General features: G+C 43.9%; 1 protein-coding gene across 1 annotated transcript in view; it reads right to left on the minus strand.

The window, feature by feature from the left end:
* Positions 1-575: 575 nt before the first annotated feature.
* The window catches only part of GALNT10 (polypeptide N-acetylgalactosaminyltransferase 10), a 75,334-nt gene continuing 61,087 nt past the window's right edge, over positions 576-14,822 (minus strand). The window contains exons 8-12 of the mRNA XM_021552285.3: positions 7,122-7,229; positions 5,125-5,346; positions 3,773-3,889; positions 1,910-2,059; positions 576-1,204 (exon numbers count right to left, since the gene is read on the minus strand). Of these exons, the coding sequence (XP_021407960.1) occupies positions 1,037-1,204; positions 1,910-2,059; positions 3,773-3,889; positions 5,125-5,346; positions 7,122-7,229 (765 nt within the window). The 3' untranslated portion in view covers positions 576-1,036. The remainder of the gene's footprint in view (positions 1,205-1,909; positions 2,060-3,772; positions 3,890-5,124; positions 5,347-7,121; positions 7,230-14,822) is intronic.

Here is a 14,822-nt window from a genome sequence, read left to right on the forward strand (position 1 = left end):
AGGCTAGAACACCACTGACCACAGGACTCAAGAAACAACAGACTGATAAACAAATGGATAAAGACCCATGGCTAATCTCAGCCCTGACTTTATTATCCTGAATTAATCTGCTCACACCGACTGTAAATTAACTTAGCCTTCAAACTAGGAAGAATGGAAATTGTCTTCATGCAGTAGATTTAACTCAGAAATCCTAGAGATGTGTTTGCTAAAAAGGTTATAAGAGGCAAATTTGGAATCTGATATCCAAAGGCTTTTAGCATAAAGTCTTTATCTGTAAGAACTGTGATTATTAAAAAACCCTCTGCTAATCTTTCACCTTGAAGATTCAACAGTGAGTGACAAACTGACTGCAAAGTGAATGGACCAGAACCTAGATTCCTCATGGCTAATAACAACAGCCATATTCCCAACACTTGGCTGCACTTCCACTAGAGCTCATTCCTTCATCAGAGCTATGATTTGGAAAGTAATAATACTCAACCTGTTTGAAATATATTTGGTTCAGGGCAAAAAAATACACATTTCATTTTACAATAATGGGCTTTTTTTTTTTTTTTTTTTTTTTTTTTTCATTGGAGGCTTAAATCTTGTCTTCAATGTTTTACTTATATGGAGTTTGGAAGATAAAGCACCTATCTGGGAATGCTTCAGTGGGTGGTATAGCAGCTACAAAAAGTCCTGCAGGGTCCTGGATAACAAAATCATTTAACACTAGACCCCAGTGGGAAATAAAACAAAAAAGGTAAAAAATGAAAAGCGCCATTTGAAACACATTCAGACTCCTCTAAAAACAGAGTTTCTGTTCAGTCTCAGCACAGAAGTGGCTCTGGCAAAGCCTTTTAAATTCCACCATCCCCAGAAGAGAAGGATGCAGCATCTTCGCAATAAAGACTGGCCTGCTAGTTAACCTTCTCCTGAGATTCTCCCTTTTGCCTTCATTAAGTGTTTAAAAAAAAGTATTAAAAAAATTTTTTGTAACCCTCCCCAGTAAAAACTATAATTGTAAAATATATATATATTTTATCTCAGTCTTTTAAAGATCAAGGTTTCTGTTAAATTTCTCCAAGATGGTTGAGTTTGTGTGTTCAAATATCCACTGCTGTGTTGGAGATGAAGGATTGCAGCTATTCATAAAGATCTTTCGATCACTCTCACTGCAGTCCATACAGCTGCTGCTGACTGGGTGGTAGAGGGTCTTGTCCTGGAGGAGAGAAATTTGACGTGAGGTTGCATAAGTGGAGAAGAAAAGTTGTTTTAAAACCAACAGAGAGAAGTCTTAAAAACCTAGGCAAGCCATTATGTCACTTGGGTGTATCTGAATTGTTCCACACTTAACTGGTTGACAAGTGTCTGGGTTCATTCCCACCCCTTCCAAGAAAATGCAGCCCAATCCTCACACCTGCACTGGGACTCTCTAAAGCTTCCCAGGGGCTCTTGCTGGAATCCTGCAGCATCCCTCTCAGGCACTGTGCCAGCAGATTGCAAGGACTAGGACAGGGCACTTGGACAAGAATTTACTTACCTGTGGCCCACAATAGCATTGCTTAGTCGGAGGTTGAATAAATCCTTATCTACTTTTGGCAGGACATTGCAGCTCAGAACAAACCACTCTCAGAACACCTTTCTGCAAACAGAAGGGCGTTGCTTCACCTCACTGTCAGCTGTGGGGACACTGCACAGTGTCCTCTGCTCAGGAGCCCTGGGGTCCTCACCCTTCTAACCAGTGAAACAGGGGAGTCACCTCTTTTCAAACAATGATACAATGACAACAGACTCTCTGCAGATTCTCTTATTACAGCTACATTAAGAGAAGGAATAAAACATTGTGGTGACATTTTCAGGAAACGTAAGCGCCTCAGGCAGTTTGACACCTTAGATGAGAGTACACCCACACACACAGACTCACTTTTCGGTATCTCCAGAGCTGGTTCCCCTTCATTCCATGACAGTCATAGAGGGTCACAGGGCTGCTGTGGGAAATGGCATCAAAACAAAACTTCTTGGTGTGCTGAGGATCCCCTGGACGGATGTCCTCTCTCCAGCTGAAGGTGAATACCTGCCAGGACAAACAGGACCCTCACAATGGCTGGTCATAATACTTGTGCTCCCTGTGCCCACAGGTTGGGGATGGCTTCAAGGGAAGGACAGTATCTTCTAGAGGAAAAACTCCTTCTGTCTCTGGGGCCTGGGACTCCTGACCAGGGGGACTCTGTACCAGCAGTCACACAGCATGTGAAACGAGACTGTGCTACTGCAGCCAGCCTTGCTGGTCAGCCTGGGTACTAGAGCAGCCCTGGATGTCTCTGCAATGCAGACATACATCAAGGATTAAGTGAGCAGCTGACCAATTACAGCCCTTCCCAGCCAGCAAAAAAGCCAGAGAGCTCCAGCAGCTCCGAGTTAACGCTGGCAGTGAACACCAGAGTCTGCAAAGGCAGCCTGCAGTCACCTTGAGAAATTGTCCCACACTCCTGGGACAAGAGACCAGGAGCCACAGCTTCCCACCCCACCCACAGGAGTGCAGGAAGGGCAAACACTTGGGCGTTGCTTCCTGGAACTCCCTTCTGTTGACCCTGCAATGAACTCTCAGCACTCCCAGGTGAAATGAAGGAGGGACTCGACAGAGCAGAGAGGAAGAGTTTTACTCCAGTAACTGAGCACAACCTATGCCTGGCAATGCAGTGCCCTGATGGAAGGGCAGCACCAGCCCATGTGCTTCTGCAGGACTGCCAGCCAGCATGCCTCCCTTCCAGTCCCTACGGGAAAAGCTGTTCTGAAGGCTCCTCTGGAGTCAGCTGGAGGAACAGTTCTCCTCAGAGATCTCTCATGGTGCACTCAGAAAGACAAGTAATGATCAGGGTGCTGCTATTTGAAGCAGTGTGGCCAAAAACTTTTGCACAAAGAAACTACTTTTTCTTGGCTGTCTTTTAAATCCCTCTTGAGAGAGAAATTACCACAATCATTTAGGCTCAATGCTACTCAGAAGTTCAAACCGCATTCTCTTCCTAAACATAAGCCAAAACTAATTTTCAAGATCCTCCTGACACAACAGAGGCTTAGTTTTGGACTGTGCCTGAGTAAATTGGTTTTGTTTCTATTTTTCACGCATCAAATTGATATGCAACAACCCTCTGTCTCCTACTACTGAAACCATTCCCTGAAGAGTTATGCATGGCTCTGTAATAGAGGCATTGTTTTCTTGATTCCTTCTCAGCTCAGCTGCTACAGTTTAGACAAACTAATATTTTCCTCCCTTCTGTTACAATAAAGCTGTCGTTTCTGGCACCTCATATGTTGAGAGGGTGAATCTATAACCTGGCTGGTTTCATCTCTCCAGCAATGGTTGGGTGTTTATAATGCATTTGCCTCCTGTCAGGAGGATGATAGTGAACAGTTATTGAATGCTCCTGCAGGTTCATTAATATGCATGATGCTCTTCTATCACTTCTTTCAGCACAAGCTTTGAAGTTAATATTCACTTTGTTACATATTACAGCTGCCTTGTTACTGGTTTATTGTTTTGGCACACTGTTTTCTTGTCATTTCTTTTGTTCCCTCTGATAACTTCAAACCAGAGGTAAAAGCTCTGCACAATCTGCCAGGCTCCAAACCCCCTGTGCCACAAGCACAAGCCACATCCTGTACCAAAGTACGATTAGCATGTGAGCCTTGGGGTGCACCTGACAGCTCTGAATGGCCTTTCTTCGGCATTGTCCTTGGAACCTGTCCCTGCCCAGATTTGGGGGCTGATGATTTATCAGGTTGTTACCTGCACGTTGTTCCATGCTGCCTCTCCTCTGTCCTTCACGCAGTTTTCCAGCCTCAGTGGGGATCCCAGGGCTCCATGCTTAGTGTCCACACACAGTCCAGTTCCCACATTGCGTATCTGAAATAGTGAATTAATCACTGAATCTCCTATTCCTACCAGGAAAGAAGCTCAAATTGCAGCAGTATTTGTATGAAGACAGTTTTGAAGATTCCTCTCTTAACTCTGAGTGTGAGCTGGCTAGTAACAGCTGGAAGAAAGCACAGAACTCAAAATGGGACCCAGTGGTACCCCCAGCACACAGCAAAACCCAGCAGTGACGGGATTGCAGAGCCCACTGTGGGCTGGGCTGTCTGGTGGTGCCATTTTTCACAGGTCTTTACCTTGTACATCCTCCCTTAAGTCTATGCCAGTGTGAATATGCTATAGCAAATGTACAATGAATATTGCTCTTCTGGATTCTTAAGTACCTTAGATTTGTGAGTTACTCTTGTGCTAGAGTAAATTCTATTTGTTGAATTGTTTAACTTAAGCTATAGATTAAGTGCTGTTAAGTTTAAGTGCTGTTAAACCGCTAGGTTTAAACTGTTAGTTAAGTTCAGAGCTAGTAAGGGGTCCACTCTGAACCTTGTGACTCCATGGGAGGATCTCTCTTATTCTTTTTTAGCCTTATCCTTTTCCATCCCCAGTCTTAACACAGGTAATTTTTGATTTTTTTCAATTTTAGATTGATTTTAGATTTTAGTTTGCTTTTTCTCTGTGTGCTTTAACCCTCTAGAAAGTAGTAAGACTGAACCTTACCAATAAACTTTGTCATGCTTTCACTTTTATATTACACCTACTTTTGCCAACACCTTTGCCAGTGATTCTTTAAATGACCCAAAACACTCAGCCACAACAGTTCCATGTAACAATTCACAGCCTTGCTCCTGGCGTGATTCTATATCTAGAACACAGCTGACTTGCAAAAATAAGGATGGTTTTCCTGCCTTTCACATGGGAAAGCTAAGAACAAGAGTAGCTCAACACAGTTGTGAAGCCCTTTGGAAATACAAGATTTCATTATTGCTCAGCTGCCACCTCTCCCTAATCCTCCCTCTGGCGTATTCTGCTTTCTGCTAAATACACAACATGCAGAACAAGCCAAGTCTCTATTCTCGTTGGAGCTGTGCACTAATAGAAGCAGCTGCCTGCCCAACTGCCTGCTTTGATCAGGCCAGTGCAATGGTAGAGGAGTTTTGGGTTTTGAAACATCAAGCAGATCTTTAAACACTCGCTCGCACCTTACTCACAGCAACTGAGGCACATGGGCAGCCTTACAAAACCAAACTGCAGATGTCAGAGCACAAACTTGCCTCTCCCCAGGCAGCTGCTGGAGGCTCCACTGGTGGGTAGAACTTTGGCAAGTCCCAGGCAACCTCGTTCATGAACCACTTGAAGCTTTTGCAGTTGAGGTTGTTGCGCAGCTCCTTCTGAGCGGCGACGTCGCCCGCAGAGAGGTGCCGGTACTCGGGTCTGCGCTGGTAAATGAACTCTGCATATTCATCCATCCACACCTCAGCCACCCTCTTCAGGTTCTGTGGGAGAGAACGAGAGGGGAAACCACCTGAGAGTGCTGCACAAACCACATCAGCATTCAGAGCAGCTCGCGTGTTTTTGCTCAGAAAGGATTTTCATTCACATCCACTCTTTCTCTCTCCAGCTTCAGGACAAAGATTATTTTTATTACTCTGTAGTTCCAAGGGACTTTTAGAAAGATATTTTCAGTTGAGGTCAGAACAGAATGCTGGCACTTGGCCATTATATCTAGTTCCTTGTGGCTAAGAAAAACAACATTAATCAAAAGTTGCTTTTTTATCCTTTTTTTCTGTAAGGAAACTAGTCAGAGCATGATGCTGGTAAATACCACAGGACATTCAAAGGTCTCTGACAAAAAGCTGCTTTCTTAAATCCTTCTTATTGCATCTTTTATATCCATCTAGGAATGGGATTTGAAGCACTCCCTTCTGAAAAGCTCTAGTCACAATACTCTTTCTTAGCACTATTTTTCCATTTTCTTGGGTAAAACTCTGAGATACCTCAGGAATATGGAGCTTTCAGGTGATGACCCTTCAGAACGGAGCAAAGGGCTTTACCTTGTCACAGCAGCACATTTCATATATTACTGTAAAGCTTAATCCCCTGTGCACCTCCAAGACAGCAACAAACATCACCCACTCAAGAAAACCTGCTTGTCACAGTGCCCTTGAGAGTGCTGGACCTTGGGCTGTTCTCTGGCAACATCAGGCACATTCTTGGTGCTCCTTGTAATGTGCATGTGCAGTTGTGACTCTTCACCTGAAGCTCAGTCCGGCAGTGATCATTTACTACCAAAAAAGTGAGCAAGCTAAGAGTGAGCAGCGTGCTGATCCTGCCCCAAATGCAACCTGCACATAACAGGAGCAGGTGTTTACCTCAAGGTGTCTGTTAAGATGCCAAGAAACAGCTGTTCCTACCTCTCTGTCTCCTTCCAGCACCGTGGGAGTACAAAAGAGCCAAATATTTGAAATCAAAGTACTATGAATCAAAATAAGTACAGTTCCCTCCTGAAGAGATGGCACAGACAGGAGAGTGCTCTGTCATTCTGACAGGTCATTGCTGGGCTGAGGAATTAATCCAAATCTATAACTGGGGTGATGCCATTAAAGCACTGTAACACTGTGCAAACCTTAAGATTTCAGAACAGCAGGGCACCTCTCTGATGTTTTTCGTTTTGCAGTCTTCCTGCTCCTAGGATGTTTTTCTCCCACCAGAGGGCAATGCAATCCCTCCTCAATTTGAAAATCAGCTAGAGAAACCCAGTGCAGGACAGACGAAAGCTCTTTCTTCTTTGGGATACACTAGATTAAGAAGTAAGATGGCACAGAACATTCCATTGTGGAAAATTACAGCTTGCCCATTCAGTGGTCTGTGATGCTTGAAGCTGAGAGGTCTTTCAATCACCAAAACCAATCACCCTGCTGAAGCTTGCTGCTCTTAGAGAGCACAGCTATAAAATGACTGAAGTTATTATACAAATAAAGCCATATCTTGTTTTTATAGGCAGCTCCTGATCACAAAGTCCCTGCCCAGCACCCAGCAGTGGCTGATGTCTGGAGCATGGCAGCTGTTCACACACACATCTGCAGCTCCCTGGGCTCTCTTCCCTTTATGCTACACATCCACCACTGCACAACTGCTCAGCTTGCACTGTACAAGTGCAAATTACAGACAAAAACCCCTACATTTGCTTCCCATTATGGGGTGAGAGTAGACAACAGCATGGTCTCACTGCAGTCAGACTCCTGCTGTGGGGAATGCCACTGCCACTTACTCTTGCCAGGCTGACTCCTGTGGGAACCTTGTATGGAACATACTTTCTGTAGATATGACCAACTCTAGAGCAAGGGATGTCCTCCATGCGCCCTCCACACATCCATACCTGTGGAACAGCAGGGAAACATTTAGTCTTGGCTTTATGGAGGAAAACGAAAAAGAAAATACTTCCAAGTAATAAAAAAACGTAACCCAGATTTTTACATTAAAGTACACTCTTCCCAAATCCCCTCCCCTCCTTGCCTTAGTCCCAAATCCTATAACAACCTGCTTAGAGCCATTCAGCAAGCCTGGATTTAGCACAAGGGCTCTCAAGCCTTCTATACAGAAAAGAGCAGGGAAAAAAAATCCATGCAATGAGAAAACAGCACACACCTCGCTATAAACTGATATATGTTATTACAGCAATAGTAACCACAATAGTTAAACTGGGCTGCCATAAAAAACCCTGGGTGTAGGTTGTGTAACGAGGCTGTAAAAGGGAGGCCATCTCCCTAGTACAGGTGGTCATGTGTTATGCAAAAGGCTCCAGGGAATTCATGAGCCTGTTCAAGTGCCAGAAATCAGAAGAAACTGCTACTTTTTCCCGTGGTTATCACTGCTCTTTTATGGTTTCATTGCTGACATTCATTCATTGCTTTTGCAGCCTTACAATTAAGTGGAAATCTCTGCCTGCTGAACACATAAATAGCTTTAAAAAAGCCCTCAGGAAGTCACTAGAACACACTGCTAGTTGGAGATGACTACCTTGATGCTGGGTTAATGTCTAGAGCGGGCCCAAAAGCTTCCTCCCCCATCTGGGAAGATTTCACTTTGTGCCAGCACTCTGCAACAACTTTCTTTTATTCTTTATTTATAGTATGGATGTAGTAATTTTGTCCAAGTGAAACAAATGGAGACGTTTTCTAAACCAGCCAATCTACCTCATTAGGTTTAAGAAATATTTCTGTGTTTCTCAGAAATATCCAATCAATACTTAAAGAAAAAGTACCCTTTAGAATGCCAAAGAAATTACTTTCTGAATTCCTGGAGGGAGGCACTGCCTTTGCTCTTCTGTTTGTCCCTAGATCCCATGGGAGTGCCCCAAAGGCTGTGGATTTTAGGCAGGCTGATGCAGTGCTCTTGGTCTTCCTGCTCACTGGGGCTAATTTGAGCCACCACAGTTCACTGTACAATGAGCTTAGTCAACAGCTTCACACATAGCAGGCAATTCCATTAATATTCTACAGTGACAATATTAAATACTTAGCTTGGAAGAGAAATATTTGGCCAAGGCTGCTGCATAATTATTAGCTCTGACACTAAAGTCCTCTGGAGTTTCAGCTCTGTCTGCTGGCCCTAATAATTACAGTCATTTGCTGACTGTGTATAACCTAATGGAGGTTGGTTGCTCTCAGTTAGAGAAATATTTTTCATGGGCAATTTCTAAAGTTCAAGGTACTTAATTACATGTCGTTATGGTGAGAGAGACACGAAGAAAGTTGACAAACACTCCTACAGAATTTCATTCCTTTTGTCCCTGCTGTGTCCTGAGAGGCTGGTGCAGAAGAGATGAAAAAGAAACTAGCACACAGCTTCTGTGAAGTTTCTTATAGAATTAGAAATGCTTTTTATTCTGCAGTGACTGTGCTTTTGGCTACAAAGGGCCAGACTGTGATTTTGCTGCTGGGAAATTAACAGGCTGAGAAAACAGGAATTTGGACATGGTTTGTGTTTCTAGGACAGAAATGGTTTGTGCAAGGCTGTAAGAGCTGCAACAGACCTGGGAACCATAAAAACCTTCAGGAGCAGCAGCAGAAGCCCAGAGCTCAGTTACACAGACACACTCCTCAACAACCTGCACTACCCTGCACTGCACCCTGCAGCAAGGGGCTCACAGCAGCTGCATTTTGGGGTAACACAAGTCTGGCAAACACCAGCCTGCTTTCCTTGCTGCCTGCCCACAGGATGCCTCACCTGGCCTGTCTCTAAGGAAAAGCTTTCAGCCAGGCCACTACAAATGCAATTCTCTGGAACACGATGTCCTTGTGCAAGCTGAGCAGCAGAGCCCTGCAGTTGGTACAGCTGGAGAGGATAGAGCTGTCCTTGAGCTGCAGAGCTGGAGAGGCAGCAGGAGTGGGAAGCTGCACAGAACTGATGGGCCAAGAGCTCCAAGCTGGTACAAGACTCCAGGCATAGAAGACAACATCACACGAACACATGCAATGTGATCAGAAAAGCTACTTAACTGAGTTGCTTAATAAGTAAAACCTAACATCAATTTGACTTGCTCTTTTCTTGCTCATGCTTTAAAATATTTACTTGCAAATGATGCTGCAATGGAGGCAATGGAAGGCTTCCTAATCCCTACCAGCAGAGCTCAGTGACCCTCTCAAGGTACTTTGCCACCTCTGTGCCTTTTTAACGTTGCCTCACACTGCAAGTGACAGTACGGCACCCGCAGTACAAATCTAATTTTAAAGGCATGCTTTCCATTCATTCCTTGCTGCTTTGATTTATTTTATTAGTGAGCTGCTTTGTGTGGTGACAGAACTCATTACAACCTCCATAAAGACAATTACCAGTCCTTATCTATACAACTGGAAGAAAGGGGAGAGAGAAAGAGCGTGATATGCATTGGTAAAGCACAGCTAACAAAAGCATTAGAAAGCCAGAGCTAAAGGTCAGAGAATCGCATCCAGGGGTCTGTCAAAGAGTAAATGCAAGAGAAGCAAACCCAAAATAGCTGTGTGCTAGCTGAGGGAATGCTTCCACTCAGTTACTGATATTTGGTTGTTTTTAAACAAGAGTACAGTTCCCAGGAATGACACACCAGAATGTACACTGCTAAAAATACTGCGCTGTCAGACAGCTGAAATGGTTCTGGGCTGTGGGGCAGCACCTTGTGCCTTCCCCACAACACTGACTGGCACTTACTGCCTTCTCTAGGCCTGTTTCCTCTAGGTGTTTTACACATCTTGCCTCACTCCTCAGCTGACATGACAGAAAACGTCAGAGCCTGAACTTGCACCTGATTTCAAACAGCCATTTACGCTGTAAGAACAAGAATTAAAGCCGGTCAGGCAGACAGTGCTTCTTACAATAATCTAATCAGATCTCATCAAGAGAGAACAGGAAATTTCTCTTCCTCCTCAGGCACAATTTTGCCAATCTTCATTTTGGGCTTGGAATCCAGCAGCTGACAGATCTGCTAGAATTAAGAGAAAACCTGGCTACACTGAGGTCAACGGGCACACTGAGCAGATTTAGCTAAGGTCACAATCTCACCCTAATAATAAAAACCACACAAGGGAAATAAACTAACACTGGTGATATTGCTTCCATCTTCCCAGCAGCCTGGAGAGCTGTAACTCCATATTCATAAAGCGACTCCAGAGCCTTTGATTCAGTCAGTACGCTGTGAGAGCAGCAGATAATATGCCACCTATTCTCTACATGGGAATGTTATGCTGATCCAATTCCCTTTCTGCAATTTCAGAAAACAATGTCAGGTAAGACAGCTGAACCTCTCCTCTCAAACACACAATACAATGCTGCAGTTGGTGTGTGAACACAAATTATCTGGGTATACAAGGTTTATGGTTTCCAAAGACTGCACCACGATGAGCCAATGCTTCCCAAGAGAGGAAAAAAATACAAAGGATAGTTAAGCCTTGAAAATAAAACTGCTTCTGCAAGAGACAGAAATGAAGACCATGGGATGGACCTACAGAGAGCAGCTGGCTGGTTGTGTGAGCACACACTGAAAGGTAGGAGGAAAAGGGCACAGAGGATAAGTCAAGGGGGTTTTCTTTATAACAGAGTAGCTGAGAGGATGAAAGCAAGGGCAATAACTCAGGAAAACTGTAATCCTCTATACTGGAAGCATCAGCTGTTCCTGCTGCTGGGACTTGGTGCTCTCTGAGAGATTAAGGCAGCCCGTGAGGCACTGGGATCTATGTGTTTGCACAGCACCTTCTCACACACCACACACCTGCAGAGCCATCCTCACCATCTGCAGCATTTGAGAGTAATAACAGCACTTTGTAATAACCACATTTCAGGGAGTGGAGGGGAGCACTTCCCTGCTGCTGCTTGCTGGGAGGCTGCTCAGGAACCTGAACCAAGAAAAAGGTGCACAGAGGCAAAAAATTCAAGTCAATGGTCTGAAACTGCTCTGTGCATCACCAGATAGGAAAGAAGCCACCCTGTAGTGCAGCTGAGGGCCTCAGAATTAAGCAGCATGTGCTGGCTAAAAAACAAACAAACAAACAAAACCCCAAAACAAACAAAAAAAAAGCAGCAGAATGCCTGGCCTGTTCCAGTGTGGGCAAACGTGAGCTGCTGGAAAGTGGAGTGAGGGTGTGCCTGGAATAAGCAGTGCAGGCTCACAATCAGCACTAACTTCAGCAACACAAGTAGAAATGCTGTCAGAAGGGATCCCTTGGCAGCTGCACCCTAACTACACACCTGCCAGAGCCCAGTGGCAAAATGGGAATCAGAAACGTGCTGCTGGCATGGGGCAAGGGAGAGGCAGGCATTAGACATGTGAACAGAAGGCATAGAGCACTTGGATTTGTTGGAAAACATGTAACACGTTTTAAGCTGTGGAAATCAGAAGCAATCCTTGTTGATGGTTTGGGAAAAGGATCTGGAAAAATGCAATGACCTACAATGACCAGAATAAGTGTAATGGCTCTTTTCCTATTGCTGAAGCAAGAATTGTAGACCACAAGTACTAACCAGCTCTTTTGTCTACCTTTTAATTGTTCTTTTCAGGGCAACTGTCAATTTGGCTTGTTTGCACTGAGCCCTTTGCCTTTCATGAAGGCTTTACAATCTCCAAATTACAAGGCAAACATTTCTAAAACTGAAATGATTTATCCCCTGGAGTGGGACATTCTGGATTCTCATTCTTTGCTCTTCAAGTACAGTGTGCAATTAAAGGACTGACAACCACACCACTCAGATCTGAGATACAAAGTACATCTATATTTATGCCTACACAAGTCAGACATATCCCTTTTTACTCTTCTGTTTCCCCATAACCAAAAAACATCACAGACTATGTATTTATGGAAGAGAGGCGTGAAGCAGTTTAGTGAAGATTTATGTAAGCCAAACAGAATAGAAGCCACAAAAATACTGGAAAAGAGGCAACACCATCTCAAATAAAACTGAGCATAGCTAAGTGCTGTACAAAGTAGCACTTGCAGAAGGGAACAGTTTAAATGCTTCACACTGCTCCAAATTAAATGCACTTATTTATGTAAAAAAAACAAAAACGTAGCGCTTACGTAGGCAGCTGTTAAATTGTGTTCAGGAGAGGAAAGGTCCATTATAACTTTGGGTAAAGAATTGAGTTTTGTTTCCACAATCAGGAAGATAAAGAAAAAGACCAGAAAAAACTGCAAGAGAGGAACCAGGAGGCAGCAGAAAGGAAAGGTGACAAATGCCCCACAGGCAGCTGTGAATGCTTGTTTACACTTTCTCCAAAATACAAGAAACACTTCAAGGTCAGCACCTGGGAATTCACCTGTAACTACCACTGCAGACTGTGATCTGCCTGTTGTGCCTGGGGTCACCCTGACCTGCAGCAGTGCTGGCTCACAGACACCGAGCTGCTCTGCATGCACACAGGTCAAGAGAAGGAAGCACTGCCTGTTTTCTGCTCGAATATGGAATAGATAGATCAACTCCTTCACTTCTAAACTCACATTTCTGTTTTAAGGGATTGCTAAGACCCAGAAAACAACAAACCAGCAGTTAAGGTTTGAAAGTTCACCTCAATTTTTTTGTTCCTCCTACACGCAACATTTTCTAACCATGTTTGATGCACATGTTTCATACAAAGTGCAAGGTTTCTAGAGTTAGATCTACCCTCTAGCTAAATGTTTTCCGAGGTGTTAAACATTGATGCTTTCTCTGTTGGCTTGCTTGAAAATTTCTGTTCAGAAGGAAGCAGAGCCAGCTGATAACAGAAATACGTATGATTTCCAAAAAGAAAGGCAAGAGGTTCCTAAATAAACTTGTTTATTTCCAGTCTCTCAGCAACAGAGCCCTGTATTTTAAAATAAAGGCAAAACCAGCAAAGCACAGTACATGAATGGCCAAAAGAAGAATATGCTTAAGGAAAAAAAAAAATCCAAAACACAAAAAACCTCCCCCAGAAGTCCTTTACTCCTGGTGAGCCTTGAGAAGGCCAGATCCATTGCAATGGAGCACAGGCCAGCAGTACAGAAGAGAATCTGCACCCATGGCACCCAGGGACAGGAACAGATTTCTTTGTTAAAGCTGGGCTGTAAATCTGGCATGCTTAGAATCTGCATTCCCATGAGATAATAAATAATGTGAAAGTGGGCACCCCACACCTGAAGCCAGAACTTTAAATTATTTGACAGTGCACCTTTAACTACAAAATTTCAGTCTGCTTCTAAAGGTAAAAACATAGCTCTAAGCTCACCAGGAAATGTCATAGCTTCATAAATTCTATGAACAAACCTTCTATTCTTGCAATTCCAGCAGAATTATTAAATCTATCAGCCACAGATGAATGTATCAATTTATCTTAATTTCTGAAAATACACTGAGCCTCTTTCAGTGAAAACTTCATTTTTTTCTGTTGCACAATGAAAGAAAAAGGGGGTCTTTGCAGAGATTAATTAAAGCAAATTTATCCCTCCATAAATTACCATCTCTGGACTGAAATAAAACACAGCATGTTTCAGAGGGGATAAGCAAACAGATGAATGAGGCAGTCTTATTTCCTGCAGATCAAGTAGTGTGACTGTCTGCTGTGGCACTGAAGACAAAGGGTTTGCCCAGCCACTGTCATCACTCTTGGAAACCAGCATTGTCAGAGAGGAAGAGGCTGAATGTTGCCCCTCCTGCAGAGAATGAGCACCTCACACAATTTCATTACACACAACACAAAGGTGAAATGGCTCTAAGCACAATGACACCCCAAGAGAGGAAGCCCTCACCCCTCCCCTCCTGCCAATGTCACAGAGGACAAGGGACATCCAAGGTGACTTATGGGTTTTGATGAGGAAATGATGGAAGAAAAGGCTGTCTCAAAATCAGTGTCTTTTCTCCCACTGTGTGCTGCCCAGTAGCACATGGGGTGTGTGTACAGCAATGTGCCACACTCTGCATTCCTCTGAACTGTTCAGAGGCATGGAGATCCTGGAATCTGTTTTGTAAAGTATGAGCCTTGACTTGCCAGGGGAGACAGAATTTTAGCTGCTGAAGCCAAACTGTGCATTACATCCCTGCTATCCTCTAGCCTCATGTAAGGTCAGCTAGCTTAGATTAGTGGCATCCAGACAGCTGTAGAATCAAATATTCAACCTCTGAAAGAAACTTCAAACAGAGTTTACTGTAGATATCTTTACTCAGTTTAGTCCAGGTTATGGACTTGCTACCTGCCTTCAGGGGCTTGGGACATTCTAGTGGGTTTCCCAAACTGGATTTCAGAGTTCCATAGTCCAGCCAAACACAGGAACCAGCAGTCTTGGTGGGTTACAGTGACTTGTTACTCTTTGTATGCATTTTTGGGCAGCTGGCTAAATCTTAAAGCCCTCCATCGACCAGCTCAGTCAATCAGTGGCACAACTGTCCCCAGGCCAGGCAGATAATGACCCAAAATCATTGCCAGCAACAGTAATGACTCCAGTTGTTGAAGATTTCCTCCTGGCTTAGTTCCTCACAGCTAGGGATG

The sequence above is a fragment of the Lonchura striata genome, chromosome 15 (assembly GCF_046129695.1).
Source record: "Lonchura striata isolate bLonStr1 chromosome 15, bLonStr1.mat, whole genome shotgun sequence".
Taxonomy (NCBI): Eukaryota; Metazoa; Chordata; class Aves; order Passeriformes; family Estrildidae; genus Lonchura; species Lonchura striata.